This window comes from Microcaecilia unicolor, chromosome 9 (assembly GCF_901765095.1).
Source record: "Microcaecilia unicolor chromosome 9, aMicUni1.1, whole genome shotgun sequence".
Lineage (NCBI taxonomy): Eukaryota > Metazoa > Chordata > Amphibia > Gymnophiona > Siphonopidae > Microcaecilia > Microcaecilia unicolor.
In genome coordinates this window covers 35,264,053-35,279,980 of record NC_044039.1, presented here as the reverse complement: position 1 = coordinate 35,279,980, position 15,928 = coordinate 35,264,053, and the positions used below count along the sequence as shown (strand labels likewise).

The 15,928-nt window shown below is 47.5% G+C and overlaps 1 protein-coding gene across 1 annotated transcript; it reads right to left on the bottom strand.

Moving 5' to 3' along the window:
• Window positions 1-982: 982 nt before the first annotated feature.
• On the bottom strand, window positions 983-15,137 carry TMEM213 (transmembrane protein 213). Its single transcript, XM_030214572.1, has 3 exons — window positions 14,804-15,137; window positions 9,196-9,261; window positions 983-1,470 (listed from the first exon to the last, which is right to left on the bottom strand). The coding sequence occupies exons 1-3, from the start codon at window positions 14,883-14,885 to the stop codon at window positions 1,301-1,303; spliced, it is 318 nt and encodes a 105-aa protein (XP_030070432.1). The 5' UTR covers window positions 14,886-15,137; the 3' UTR covers window positions 983-1,300.
• Between the last annotated feature and the right edge of the window lie 791 nt (window positions 15,138-15,928).

Sequence of the window (15,928 nt, the reverse complement as noted above, 5' to 3'; positions counted from 1 at the left end):
TGTTACTCAGCCCTGGAGACAAGGGATGGCTTTCTCAAGTCTACTTGGCTTTGAAAACACGTTTCTCTGCACAGTGTCCACTTACCAGTACAAAAAAATTGGACTTAACCTCTTTCAGAGAGTCTACTATCATGACAAAATGATGAGTAGTTCCAGCCTCTCCCAGGCACACCCTGCCACTGCAGTCACCATGCTGCAGCCTCCCCTGGACAGTATCACTGCACTCACTTCCCCTGTGTTGAGCTGCTGGGGCTCATGTGTCTAACAAGCTACCACTGACGTGTACAGCACTATATATATGACCAGCAGCACATGGACATTCAAACAACAAAAATACATACCAGTGGCATAACTACGTGGGGCCACGGGGGCCAGGGCCCCCATAGATTTGGCCCTGGACCATCCTGCCAAAGACCCTCTTGACCCCCCCCTCCCGCCACCACCCTGCCGTCGCCTACCTTTGCTGGCGGGGGACCCCAGCCCCCGCCAGCCAAGGTCCTCTTCTTCCAGCGCAAGGCTTCATTCTGTTTCTGAGTCTGACGTCCTGCATGTTGTACGTGCAGGACGTCAGACTCGCAGAAACAGAACGAAGCCTTGCGCCCGAAGAAGAGGACCTCGACTGGCAGGGGTTGGGGCCCCCTGCCAGCAAAGGTAGGCGACGGCGACAGCGGATTGGCGGTGGGAGGGGGGTCGAGAGGGTCGTCGGCAGGGGGGGATCAAAGTTGTTGTTGTTGGTGGTGGTGCTGGGGGGGGTCGGTGGTGCTGGGGGGGGCTAAAATGTGACCCCTCACCTCGGGCTCTGCCCCCCCCCCTGCCGAAGTCTGGCTACGCCCCTGATACAAACAACTGCCTATTATGTATTTATTTATTTATTTATTTAGATTTTGCTCAAACGTTTTTCAGTAGTAGCTCAAGGTGAGTTACGTTCAGGTATACTGGATATTTCTCTGTCCCAGGAGGGCTCACAATCTAAGTTTGTACCTGAGGCAATGGAGGCTTAGGTGACTTGCCCAAGCTCACAAGAAGCAGCAGTGGGATTTGAACCGGCCACCTCTGTGAGAGATTCCTAATTTAATTTTTATACAAAAGCTTGAAATACATTCCATGAAAGTTTACATACTTGAAGCTTAATGTCAGAAGCTTTATGACTCACAACTCTACAATAAAAATGAAAGATAAAATGCTGGAGCCTCTCTGGCCATCCATTCTGTCCCTTAGCCAGAAAACCAGTTGATTCTCTTCTTGGTCGCTCTGTTTTCCTTGAAGACGCCTGTAAGCAAGGCTTTATTTCTATTATTCCTCATGCTGGGTTGTATTTGGGCTCATCTGGCCTAAGGTTCATGACTTTACCAATACAGAGCAGAATGAGGGTGAGAAACCAGAGGCTCCAACCAACAGCAGCGGCAATCCAGCCATATTCATCTACACCGAGCTGGCAACACTGAGATACCGTTGAGCAGAACTTCACATCTGAAAGTGAAGGAACGAGAATAGAAAAGATAAGTACAGACACTCCACCGACCTTAAGGACTTCTTTTAATAAAGTGTGTTAGGTAGTTGATGCTTGAATTAGCACACATTAACTGCTCTTGCAAAAACACAGTAACTGGTTTTGCATTGTTTAAGGGTTAGCGTGTGCTAATTCACACGTTAAGGGCATTCCCCCTAATTCTATCTATTTCACAGGACCCCACAGTCATCCACAAAGAAAAGATATTCAACATAAAGGAATCTTTCACTTGCTCATCTTCCAATGTGGTATATATCATTCAGTGTAAAAAATGTAACGAAGGATGCTATATTGGAGAAACAGGCCAGATGCTTAAGACAAGATTCAATTTACATAGACATCACATGAACAATACTGGTGCCAGTAGGGCTCCCACCCCTGTTGGTCAGCATTTTACAGGACCAGGACACTGTACCAGTGACTTCACAGTGAGAATCCTGAAAGGTAACTTTAAAACCATACAAGAACGTAAGACCTTTGAAGTCAGAATGATTGAATATTTTAACACCCAACAGAAAGGACTTAACAAGGATCTGGGGTTCCTAGCCCATTATAAACCATAAAGCTGTATGTCTCTGTTGATCACCCCACCCCTCACCTATCCACACCCATCCTGTTAGAATATCAATGATATGCTTTGATGTCCCCATGCATACCTCCTACCCACCCCCATCCTCCCACCCTGTCAGACTGTCATAGTAAAGCTTGAATGTTTTCACTTATATACACTGTCAGCTAGCACATTTGCTTATTTCCGATCTGAGGAAGAAGGGCAACCTTCGAAAGCTAATCAAGAAATGTATTAAGTTATGTCCAATAAAAAAGGTATCATCTTATTTTCTTTTCCATGTTTTATTTTGTTTGATTTCTATTGATAACCTTAAGAGTGGACTAACACGGCTACCACGCTCCCCTAATTCTATAAAAGTCACCAAAAATTGTGCACGCAAATTTGGGCGTCTACTCCGTGCAATTTAATTGAATAATGAGCCAATTAGTGCCAATAATTAACTTTTTAACAAGCAATTATTGGCACTAATTAGAATCTATTAAGATGTACACGTGTAAATGTAACAGCAAACCAATATGGATGACCTCCTGAATACAAAAAAAACCCAAAGTCTCATAAGCACACACACAAAAGAGAACCCACTTAAAACATTTTTCTTTTTTTAGAGATTCAAATGAGGAGAGACTCCAGGACAAACAATATATCTAAAGAAAATCTGTACATTGATGGTGGCTGTGTTCATTTACAAAGTGAAAGATACGGCAAGTATGTTGTCAAGGTTATTATCTGGCTGATGCATACCTGATTGTGGAAGCATTCTGGGTTATTGTCACGACTATGGCCGTGACCACCCTCATACTTACCCTGTTTCAGGGAGTCAGTGGCTGTGCTGGCTTCTGCTGGTCTCTGTGTCTGTCTCTGTCTTAGTTTCTCTCTGGCTCTGTGTGCTGATTGCCCTACTGAATCTCACCTGTGTGGGCTTTGCCTCTTCCAAGATGGCTGCCGCCTCTTCGTCTCTGCCAGTATCCAAGATGGCTCCCGCTGTTACTTTCTATGGGATGCCTGCTCTGAGTGTCAAGCCTCTGTTTGGTTGCAAGGCGATTGCTGCACCTGTGGCTCTGGTCTGGATGGGCTTTATTAGTCACCTGAAGACTACAGTCCTGGCCTTTGCATTGCCATTCCCTCCGCAGTGCCTTAGGTCCCGAGGTTAGTGTGCGGTTAGCACCGTTTTGCTTTCCTTGTTATTTGTTCTATGGGTCTCCTACCCTTCTGTGGGTTTTCAGCCCTTCTGTATGTATTTGTTCTATGGGTCTCCTACCCTTCTGTGGGTTTTCAGCCCTTCTGTATTTATTTGTTCTGTGGGTCTCCTACCCTTCTGTGGGTTTTCAGCCCTTCTGTGTTTATCGCTTGTGGGTTTCCAGCCCTTCTGTGTTTATCGCTTGTGGGTTTCCAGCCCTTCTGTGTTTATAGCTCTGTAGGGTTTCAGCCCTTCTGTGTTTATAGCTCTGTAGGGTTTTAGCCCTTCTGTGTTTATCGCTTGTGGGTTTCCAGCCCTTCTGTGTGTATAGCTCTGTAGGGTTTCAGCCCTTCTGTGTTTTTTGCTCTATGGGTTTCCTACCCTTCTGTGTCTAGCTCTGCTAGCTCTCTGTGTTTGTTCCTAGTGTTAGATTAGCCAGCTTAGCTCCGTCTGGTTTGTAGCCTGTGCCTAGCTCTGCTAGTTCTCTGTGTTTGTTTCCAGTGTATGACTTGTTAGCTTGGGCACAGCTTTGTGGTTAGCTGGTGTATAGCTTTACTAAGTCCCCTGAGTTTGCTCTGTGCATGTTTCCAGTGTATGACTTGTTAGCTTGGGCACAGCTTTGTTGTTAGCTGGTGTATAGCTTTACTAAGTCTCCTGAGTTTGTTCTGTGTATGTTTCCAGTGCATGACTTGTTAGCTTGGGCACAGCTTGTTGTTAGCTGGTTTATAGCGGTTCCAGTCTCCTGAGTTTTGCTCTGTGTATGTACCTGTGTATGACTGGTTGCCTGGGTATAGCGTTCCTATTAGCCTGGGTACAGTCTACTAGTCATTGTGTTGATTCCTGCTGACTGCCAGAACCCGGACAGTTCCTGCTTGTCTGCCTTGCCTTCGCCTAGGTGCCAGGGGCACCCCTGGACCTTCCTTCCTGTTGTTCCTGTAAGTCCTACCGGCTGCCAGAACCTGAGGGCTCAACCCGAGGGGGAGGCAGTCAAGTGTAGGTGAAGCCGAGGTCCAGGGTGTTCCAGTTCCGTTCCTGTGTGTTCCAGTCCAGCGGGTTTCACTCCTGTATGTTCCTGTTCAGTGGGGCCACTCCAGTGTGTCCAGTCCAGCGGGCCCCACTCCAGTGCGCACCTGTCCGGTGCGTTCCAGTTCCGAGTGTTCCGGTGTAGAAATCCAGTCCGGAGTTCCGGTCCAGTTTTGTCTCCTCTCTACCTGGAGGGTGATTTTGCCTTAAAGGACTCACAAACCCCGCGCTCCCGGGGAAGAAGCCTGAAGGTATGCAAAGGACCTCGAGAGCGCGTCCCGCATGGGCGGGCACGCGACAGAATGCAAAGGCCATGAGTCCGGCAAGATCAGCCGTCCAGGTTGGCTACCTGTCCACAGCTTCGTTCCCTGTGGACAATCCAGGGTCCAGCACCAGTGCAGTTCCTGATTATGGTGTGGATTTCTACAACCCAATTTTTTCTCTGAACCCTGTTTTGACGCTCCATGATTACCGGGAAATACTTTTGTCTGATCCTGCCCTGAAGGATACTCCTGAAGCAGCAGCTGAAAGAAAGCGTCTCTGGTGGCGTCTGGTCCGCCATAGCCCAGTTTCTGACATGAATCCTGCTATCTCGCTCTGGGATTACCGCCTCAGACTTCTGGAGGAGCCAGCTCTGCGGGATACTCCGGAGGCTGAGGCCGAAAGAAGACGCCGGGGAATTCCTCCGCTCAGGCCCCCTCAGCAGAGCAGCCTGCGGTACCATAGCGGGTTAGTTCCTATTCAGGATTACAGTCCTCCAGCGCTGAGTCCAGTCCGAGGAGGGTTTCAAGCAGAGCCTTCGAATCCTGTTCGAGTGAAGCCGCCAGCTAAGCTTCTGAGTTCAGCCCGAGGGACGGTTCTATGCAGGTCCATGAGGTCCGGCCAAGTGAGACGGCGTACCAAGCCTCTGATTCCAGTCCAAGAAGGGCCGACACCTAGGTCCCTGAATCCAGTCCAGGGGGTGCTTCATACTGAGCCTCCGATTCCAGTTCAGGTAGCGCTCCCAGTCAAGCCTCTGAGTCCAGTCCGAGGGACGCTGCAAATTGAACCTCCGATTCCTGTTCGAGTGGCACAGCTGACCGAGCCTCCTGTCCTCCTTCAAGTGGCAAGCCCTTTGAAACCCCTGAGTCCAGTCCGAGGGATGCTTCTGACGGAGCCTCAGATTCCTATGCAAGTGGCGCTCCAGGTCGAGCCTCCAGTCCTCGTTCAAGTGGCACGCCCTTTGAAGTCTCCGAGTCCAGTCCGAGGGAAGCCTTCGATGGAGTCTCCAAGGCCTATGCAAGTGGCACTCCGGGTCAAGTCTCCAGTTCTTGTCCAAGTGACCCGTCCAGTCCAGCCACTGAGTCCAGTGCGAGGGGGGCTTCTAATCAAGCCTCCGGTGCCAGTCCACAGGGTGGTTCAGGTGGCACCTCCGCTTCCAGTCTGGAGGGTACCTCCAATCAAGCTCCGAAGGCCAGTTCGAGTGGCGCTTCCGCTCGAGCCTCCGATCCCTGTCCAAAGGGTGTGTTCTGTCAAGCCTCAGTTAAAGTCCAGTTCGCGGGGCGCTCCCAGCCAAGCTCCTGAGTCCAGTTTGAGGGGCCCTGCCAGTCAAGCTTCTGATACCAGTCCGGGTCCCGGTCCCGGTTCAGCTCCTGTCCAGAGTTCCCGCTCCAGTCAAGACTCTGATTGTAGTCCGGGTCCCAGTCCCGGTTCAGCTCCTGTTCAGTCCGAAGCAATAGCTGAGAGAAGATGTGTTCAACGGCTTGGGGCCCGGAGAAACCCATTTTCTGCATTTCAGCCTGCTAGCATGCTCTGGGGATCCCAGGGCCGTCTCCTCTTGAACCCTGCTCGGCAGACGCTGCCTGAAGCTAATGTTAGAGAGACGTCCCAGTCCGGCCAGAGGGGGGCGCCCAGCCTTGCAGCTGAATCTCCTCCGAGTTCCAGTTCCAGCCAAGATGCTGAGCCTGCTCCGAGTTCCAGTTCCAGCCAAGATGCTGCACCTGCTCCAAGTTCCAGTTCCAGCCAAGATGCTGAGCCTGCTCCGAGTTCCAGTTCCAGCCAAGATGCGGAGCCTGCTCCGAGTTCCAGTTCCAGCCAAGATGCTGCACCTGCTCCAAGTTCCAGTTCCAGCCAAGATGCTGAGCCTGCTCCGAGTTCCAGTTCCAGCCAAGATGCTGAGCCTGCTCCGAGTTCCAGTTCCAGCCAAGATGCTGAGCCTGCTCCGAGTTCCAGTTCCAGCCAAGATGCTGAGCCTGCTCCGAGTTCCAGTTCCAGCCAAGATGCTACACCTGCTCCAAGTTCCAGTTCCAGCCAAGATGCTGAGCCTGCTCCGAGTTCCAGTTCCAGCCAAGATGCTGCATCTCAGACTCTAAGCCGGCATAGTGGTTGCCCAAAAAGACTTCCTGGTTTCAAGGGCCACTCCTCTTTTCAAGTTCCAGTTGTGCTTGCTACTGCCAGTCCAGTGATTCATGTTGGTGTGTTGAAGCCCATCAGGAGGTTTCACCACACTTACCCTTGGACACCTGAATCCCCTGTGGGGACCGGGAGGGGGGTCTTGAGGGGGAGGTACTGTCACGACTATGGCCGTGACCACCCTCATACTTACCCTGTTTCAGGGAGTCAGTGGCTGTGCTGGCTTCTGCTGGTCTCTGTGTCTGTCTCTGTCTTAGTTTCTCTCTGGCTCTGTGTGCTGATTGCCCTACTGAATCTCACCTGTGTGGGCTTTGCCTCTTCCAAGATGGCTGCCGCCTCTTCGTCTCTGCCAGTATCCAAGATGGCTCCCGCTGTTACTTTCTATGGGATGCCTGCTCTGAGTGTCAAGCCTCTGTTTGGTTGCAAGGCGATTGCTGCACCTGTGGCTCTGGTCTGGATGGGCTTTATTAGTCACCTGAAGACTACAGTCCTGGCCTTTGCATTGCCATTCCCTCCGCAGTGCCTTAGGTCCCGAGGTTAGTGTGCGGTTAGCACCGTTTTGCTTTCCTTGTTATTTGTTCTATGGGTCTCCTACCCTTCTGTGGGTTTTCAGCCCTTCTGTATGTATTTGTTCTATGGGTCTCCTACCCTTCTGTGGGTTTTCAGCCCTTCTGTATTTATTTGTTCTGTGGGTCTCCTACCCTTCTGTGGGTTTTCAGCCCTTCTGTGTTTATCGCTTGTGGGTTTCCAGCCCTTCTGTGTTTATAGCTCTGTAGGGTTTCAGCCCTTCTGTGTTTATAGCTCTGTAGGGTTTTAGCCCTTCTGTGTTTATCGCTTGTGGGTTTCCAGCCCTTCTGTGTGTATAGCTCTGTAGGGTTTCAGCCCTTCTGTGTTTTTTGCTCTATGGGTTTCCTACCCTTCTGTGTCTAGCTCTGCTAGCTCTCTGTGTTTGTTCCTAGTGTTAGATTAGCCAGCTTAGCTCCGTCTGGTTTGTAGCCTGTGCCTAGCTCTGCTAGTTCTCTGTGTTTGTTTCCAGTGTATGACTTGTTAGCTTGGGCACAGCTTTGTGGTTAGCTGGTGTATAGCTTTACTAAGTCCCCTGAGTTTGCTCTGTGCATGTTTCCAGTGTATGACTTGTTAGCTTGGGCACAGCTTTGTTGTTAGCTGGTGTATAGCTTTACTAAGTCTCCTGAGTTTGTTCTGTGTATGTTTCCAGTGCATGACTTGTTAGCTTGGGCACAGCTTGTTGTTAGCTGGTTTATAGCGGTTCCAGTCTCCTGAGTTTTGCTCTGTGTATGTACCTGTGTATGACTGGTTGCCTGGGTATAGCGTTCCTATTAGCCTGGGTACAGTCTACTAGTCATTGTGTTGATTCCTGCTGACTGCCAGAACCCGGACAGTTCCTGCTTGTCTGCCTTGCCTTCGCCTAGGTGCCAGGGGCACCCCTGGACCTTCCTTCCTGTTGTTCCTGTAAGTCCTACCGGCTGCCAGAACCTGAGGGCTCAACCCGAGGGGGAGGCAGTCAAGTGTAGGTGAAGCCGAGGTCCAGGGTGTTCCAGTTCCGTTCCTGTGTGTTCCAGTCCAGCGGGTTTCACTCCTGTATGTTCCTGTTCAGTGGGGCCACTCCAGTGTGTCCAGTCCAGCGGGCCCCACTCCAGTGCGCACCTGTCCGGTGCGTTCCAGTTCCGAGTGTTCCGGTGTAGAAATCCAGTCCGGAGTTCCGGTCCAGTTTTGTCTCCTCTCTACCTGGAGGGTGATTTTGCCTTAAAGGACTCACAAACCCCGCGCTCCCGGGGAAGAAGCCTGAAGGTATGCAAAGGACCTCGAGAGCGCGTCCCGCATGGGCGGGCACGCGACAGTTATTGGTTTGATATGACTAATTCCAATGACTTTATGTTTATTATGTTTATTAAAGTATTTGCTATACCACACTCTCCCCTCCCCTCGGCTACTGGGGATAGGCTGCCATTTGCAATGAGATGGGAATATCAACAACCTATCCCATGATGTTATATGTCATTTAACAAATGAAAATGAGCAGAAAAATACCACCTCAATGGGTGGCGGTAAGGGTTCCCCCCCCCCCCCCCCCCATAATGGCCGCACGTCAAGTGCTTTACTTGCCACCCGGCCATTTCCTTTTGCCGCAGCTTGGTAAAAGGGGCCCTGAATGTTCTCCAAAAAAAGCCACAACCAATTATATTTCACAAAAATTGTTGAAAAATAGGTATCATGCCTCAACCGACTTGATCTCAAGCAAATTAAAAATCACATGATATCATCATTAAATTGATGTACCTAATATCTGTCAGTGCAAAATGGAAGTGAAGACAAACATTTTTAATTACCACAAAAGCTGAATTTTATACCTCAACCCCTTCCCTACATCATATACAACTCTTGAGAACTTAGACTTTTGAGGAAAATCCATAATTATAGAAGCTGAGTCTACCCCTAAGATGCCCTTGGTCAGGAGATTCTATGTATCAAGATTCTGTAGTACAGTAAATACAAGAATCTCACCAGGACATGGAATTTCTTCTGTTGTGTGGCTTTTTGAGTCTGTTGTGTAGCTTGTTGTGTCAGCCCCTAAAAGACAGAGAGAACAGAATTCAAATGCGGATTATATTAAATAAATATAAGAATTTCCTTCCCTTTGCTCTGGCTGTCAAGAACACTGGGCAACTAAAATTCAAGAGCTTAAGACATAGGTAAGGCCTTTTGGTTCAAGCTGGAACACACTTAAAAAATGAGGTTTCTATTAACTAGTTAAGACCCTTCGCTTAGGGGTCCTTTTACTAAAGACTGTCAAAAAATAGGCTTAGTACATTTTAACACAAGACTGTCCCGCATATTAAGCCAATTTTTAATGCTGCCGTTAAGTACGATGATTTCTTTTTTTTCCTTTTTGCAGGTCCTGTACTAATTTCTCCATTAGTGCACGAGACCTGCAAAAATACTAACTCAGGAGAACTTACCACCTCCTATTTAAAAGGCGCTAAGTGCTTTTACGTTAAGTCAACATTATCCAGATAGCACGCACTAATGTCAATGCACTAGCTGGATAACATTCCCATGCCCATGACATGCTCCCTCTCAAAAATTTAATAGCATGCGATTAGTGCGTGCTGCCAGGCAAATTGCCTCAAAACACTTTAACACATTTTCCCCCGGATTCTATATAATGCGATCTTAAGTTGTGTGAACAATTCCGGGCATATTCTGGATTTGTCCACGCAACTTAATTAGCTAGCAAGCTAATCAGCACTGATAACTGGCAATTAGCAAGCAATTATTGGCACTAAGTGGTATTAATTAGAATTTACACACACAACTGCCTAAGGGGCCCTTTTACTGAGCCGCAGTAGGCTCTACACGCATGCAGCATGTACCCAAAGGAGACAATCACCAGGCCAGCATGCCTTCCTGGTGGTAATTTCAGATTTCGCATGTGCCCATAATACATGGATGATTTATTTATTTCCTCCTACGTGCACCAGTTTCGCTGGTAATCAGCACTTGGCATGCACAGACTGGTCACTGTGCGTGTAGCACGTGAGCAGGGGCGCAGCTACGGGGGGCCATGAGGGCCTGGGCCCCTGCAAATTATGTTGGGGACCCTGGTTTGGCTGGTGGGGTCCCCAACCCCCGCCAGCTAAAGCCTTCTTCAGTGCACAAAATTAGCGCACGCTAACTGTGTAGGCACCCATAGGAATACTGTGGGTGCCTACACAGCGCGCATTAATGGTTAATATGCGCTAAAAGCACTAACGCGCCTCTAGCGTGGCTTAGTAAACGGGGCCCCTAATGTAATGTGCTACTTCCACGCTGGATTTTTGGCATGGAAAAGCATTATAGCAGAAGCAAAGTGCTGAAATGGGCCAAAAATGGCAGATCCGTATGGAACTACATTTATGCACCCAGTTATAGAATAGCGTCTAAATGTTTTCATGTGGATCTGAAAAGGGGGCGTAACAATGGGAGGGACGTGGGCGGGTCAGAGGTGTTCCCTTAAAATGTGCACATTAAAGAATTAGGGGGATCAGCGCTTAACTTACGTGCCGTGATTTACAACTGGTTTCAGTTGGGATAACTCCTCGCGCCCAAAGTTGGATATGGATTCCGACACTATGCATTATTCTATAAGGGGCACCAATCCTGGAGCACCCATTATAGAATACCATTCAGCGCCATAAACTGAATCTAGAACTATATGGCCCTTGTATGAAAGTGCATTAGATTTTACAGTTACTGCACCATAACACAATAAATCAATGTACAGTAAGTACAAATTTAATGCAGTGACTTTTAGGGGATGTGTCCAGCATGTCTTTTGCCGGTCCCAGATTAAAATGATCATTAGCTCATGGTAGCCTGGTCACATTAGCGCAGATGCACTAAAGGGCCCTTTAAAAACATTTTAGTGAGTGATATTGCTGAAGGGCTATCTGGCAAGGTTTGCCTCTTTGCAGAGGATACCAAAATCCGCAATAGGGTAGATATTCCTGATGGTGTGGATAGCAAGAGGAAGGATCTGGTCAAGACCTGATGGCTCCCACCCTCTCTGAAATCAGTCTGAAGGGGCATGAACCAACACGGTTTTAGCATGTGTGGATGCTGAAGGCCCCACGTTGGTCATGATACATCTTGTATACCTGTCAACTACTGTTTCACTGACCTGGAGGAAGATTTAAACACACTCACAGTCCATATAATGAGGTAGATGGAGGGAAGGAAGGAAGGAATGAAAGAGATGCTGGAGACCATGGAGGCTGGGTTAAGGGTAAGGGGTGGAAGAGAGAGATGCTGGAGACCAAGGGGAAGCTGGACATGTGTGTGGGCGGTAGGAAGGAGAGCAGTGGCGTTCCTAGGGGGGCTGACACCCAGGGCGGATCGCCGATGCACCCCGCCCCCCCCCGGGTGCAGCGCCCCCCCCCCGGCGAAAGAACCCCTTCCCGGGTGCACGCCGCTGGGGGGTGGGTGCCGCGTGCCTGCCGGCTCTTCGTTTTCATGCTCCCTCTGTCCCGGAACAGAAAGTAACCTGTTCCGGGGCAAAGGGAGCATGAAAACGAAGAGCCGACAGGCGCACGGCACCCCCTCAGCGGCGTGCACCCGGGGCGGACCGCCCCCCCCCTTGGTACGCCACTGAGGGAGAGCCTTGAGCAAGCCGGCCCTTGATCTGGGAGAAGGGACGCACATCTGACGTTTTGCTTAAGGCACCGCATATCCTTGGGCTGATCTTGGAGTTTAACACTGATTTTCAGCACTAGGCTCATACATCTAGGTAAATAGTTGCAGGCCTAAATTTATAAGTAGAACTTTTATGCATCTAAATTAATATGAATTTTCAGCTGAAAAATTAGGCTACAAACTTACTAGCCTAAAATAGGAGCATACGTTTAGGAACTCGGCTTCTGGGCTCTCACCTTCTTTGTGAGGATAATAAGGGGCTTATTTCAAGAAGCATCAGGGCTTCTTCATATGGCACAGAATCATTTTTTAACACAGACTTAAAGAAAACACAGAAAATAGTAATAGGATGGGGCTACTTTTATAAGGCCAAACTTAATAAGGATAAAATAATAATTTCAAAATAAGTGAGCTGAGATCACCTAGATCCCTTATTAAAATGAAACTACAAGGCTGTAGAAAGGAAGAATTTGGAGGTAAAAGATATTGTGAAACCAGAATGCTCACAGTAGAGGTCTTCAGGGTATCAAAACCTATCAGCAATCAGCTACAAAAGGTTGGAACCTTAGGAAAAAAGCTTCGGGATACATTTGATCCTGCCTACTGATCACCATTTAGGCTGAAAACTGTTACAGTATTGGCTTGTCCACTAGGTAGACTAGGCTGCTGCTTAGGGGGCTACAAGTTAGAGGGCTTCATTGACATGTGGTCTCTAGGATTCGCACTTATGAAATAAGACCTTTAACCCCATGTTCCCCTTAACAGAGTTAAGTAAAATCCTTTGGGCTAAATATATATGGAATAAAGGGGAAAGCATTTAAATGAAAACACCTATCATTTAAATGGAGCAGCCAAAACTGATGGCAAATAAAAGGAGCTTTTTGAAGTTTTTCTCTCCCACTGGGACCTCATCCAGCTTCCGTTCTTTACAAAATGAGTGCGAGCGATAGCAGATTTTCTCCAATACTCTCTAAGTTCAGGTATTACATTTTAATAAATTGGCCCTTCTGCTCTTTTCCCCTCAAAATGAAAGGGTGCAAAAGGAATTGAGGAAGACGCATGGTCGATAAAGCAGGTAACTCACTGGTAAGGAAGAATGACCGAGCAATCGGAAAGGCTTCATATCATAAACTGGTATACTGCAAACTAGTCAGAAAGAAAAAAAAAGGCAAAGATCTGCCACAGAAATAGCAAACCAAACGAAAAAAAGCAGATCAAAAAAGACAAAAAAAAATGGAACAGGAGGGTAACAGAAGAAGTGGTTTATTACAAGGTTACCCGACGTGGCCACGTTTCGCCCTCAGGCTGCGTCAGGGGTACAAAAAACTAATAGGGGTAAAAAGCAAAGTGAACCCCTAAAAGTAGTCCTACAACCACCTTACATAGGTGCTTCCCAAGCTTACTCAACAGACTTTGCAATGCTATGTTGACTGGCAGTTTTTTGTACCCCTGACGCAGCCTGAGGACGAAATGTGGCTACGTTGGGTAACCTTGTAATAAACCACTTCTTCTGTTACCCTCCTGTTCCATTTTTTTGTCTTTTTTGATCTGCTTTTTCTCTTTTGGTTCACTGCAAACTAGTGACAGAATTGTAGCTGCAACATGTAAATGATTGTGGGGTCCTTTTACTAAGGTGCGCCGAAAAGTGGCCTATGCTGGTGTAGACGCATGTATTGGACGCCCGCAGGTCCATTTTTCAACGCACTTGCAAAATGGTCTTATTTTGGGCCGAAAATGGACATGACGTAAAATGAAAATTGGTGCCCGTCCATTTTGGGCCTGAGACTTTACCACCACACATTCACTCAGCGGTAAGGTCTCACGTGTTAACCGTGTGGTAATCGTCAGCGTGCATACAATACTGATTAGTGCCCGGTTAGCACTGCGTGCTAGAAAATGAAATATATATTTCCGGTGCGCGTGGTGGACACGCATAAAAAATGAAATTATCACCTGGGCCATGCGGTAGCCAGACGGTAGTTCTGAATTGGCGTAAGTTGGGTGCGTGTAGGTGCCTATGCAGCTTAGTAAAAGGGTAAAAGAGCTCATTTTAAAGTATATCTTCCTTAACTAGGAAACATAACTATACAATTGTTGCAGAGAAATTCAATTGGTTTTATGGCCTTTATGTGTTCTACTGTACTATACTAAAAGAATCACATCGGCCCTTATCTTGGCAACTGTAAGAGATAACAAAGAAACATCCCGTGCTTCTGCTGGAAGAGACATTAGATCCTGTAACTACTGCGGCTCATTGTTAGGCTAAGACCCAAACAGGGGGGGAAACAGTTCAAGGACTATCCCGAAGTGTGGCAATTTCCCTACAAACATGCGCTAGAATAACGCGCAAATTAATACGAGACCTTCAACCTCAATAACTCCAGGGACGCTTCTCCAGCACTGTCCCGTTTTCTCTTTTTTTTTTGGGGGGGGGGGCGGAAGTTTTTTTTTTTTTTTTTTTTTTGGGTAGTGGGGTTAGTTTTTTTTTCTTTTAAATGACTAAACGCTTTGAATACTTGTGCAGAAGGGAGGGGGGAAAGGGGGGGAGGGAGGGGTGAAAGAGTGGTCTTGGGGAGAGGTGGAGAGGGGGGGAGGAGGTAGGAAGTAGTTTGGTAAGGGGGGTATAATCTGATAGTAATACTTGTTTGTTTGTATCGCATACAACCTTTGTCACATGAATAAAGATGATTTAAACATAAATAGCTCTTTTAATCCTAAAGGTAAATCGTGCAAGAATAACGCACAGACTTGGAATTATTATGAGCACCTACTATTTAGATTTGATTTGGGTGCTCGGTGGAAAAATCGGAGCTGGGCAGGGAGAGAGGCTCAGACCGTTTATAATGAGGCTTTCTTTATTTCTAAAGACTTCTTGGTGTCTTCTGTCTCTGATCTCTTCCAAACGATGGTGCCTGTAACCACAAGCTAAAATTCCCCTTACCTTCTGAAAGAGAAATGTAGAATATCGCCAGGGACAGGAGGAGGAAGACAGGAGAGAGGGTCTGTAGTGGAAGGAATTTCATGCTTGGCACAGCAGCCTCGGTCCGGTGCGGGAAGAGACGTGCAACAATTTCCCCAGACTTCAGTAAAACGTCCCCTGCAGAGATCGCAGGAACCAAATGGGGGAGAAAAGTTACCGCTGTTGCTTCTGCTGCCACACCTTGCACTGACCTTCTACACCGCGTGTAGTGCAAGAGGAAAGTTTTAAAGCAATACAGCACTCCACGGCTTCCTGGAGACCTCTGTTCAAAGGCTACAAGAATTCAGCTTTGAAAGGATTTTGCAGTTAAAAATGTGGGATTCAGCTTATTTAAAACCTCCCCCTCCCCCCCCCAATCTTGTAGCCATACTAAGAAAGCCCTTGCCTACTCCCCCACCCCTGACTTGTCTTCAAAAAATGTCAAGAATGGGATTCCATGGGGTTGAGGGTCCTGGGACAGTCTGCAGTACATTGGAAATATTGTAAATTTGGGGAGCTTTGATGCAAATTTGGCCTCGTAAGTAAGGATTATGATGCATTTTTCCCATATAAGACCCTTGATTAAAACGAACTTCATCGCTGGGGACTATCTTTCTACAATGTAAACGAAAGATTACTTAATTACAGGCTTTTCTGTTATTCCCCTACCAGGTCAGTTCATTCATTGTCTAGGGATCAGTGGCAGGGGTGGGACTAATATTTATGAGGAATAATGCATTTAATTAAAGCGGATTGTGCAGTGAAACACTTTTCTATAGGAACTGAGGGATGATCTGAGTTATCTCTGATTTGGAAGTTATTAAAAGCTTGATGTTATAAATAGGTGATACGGGTGGGGGATCCGGACATAATGTTCATTTTGGGTGACAGGGGGAGGGCTAGGTAGAGGGATGTTACTTTTCTGTAACCCAATAGACTCTCTTGGAGCTCAAGTATTTAACTAAAGTCCAAAAGTAATACTATATATATTTTTTATAGTTCCGACTTGTGGTATTAAAGACCTAAACACATTTTTTAAAATCAGGATAGAAGACCTCAGCTTAATGGAATCATGGGGCATTTTCTGATCCCCACATTCCAATCCTC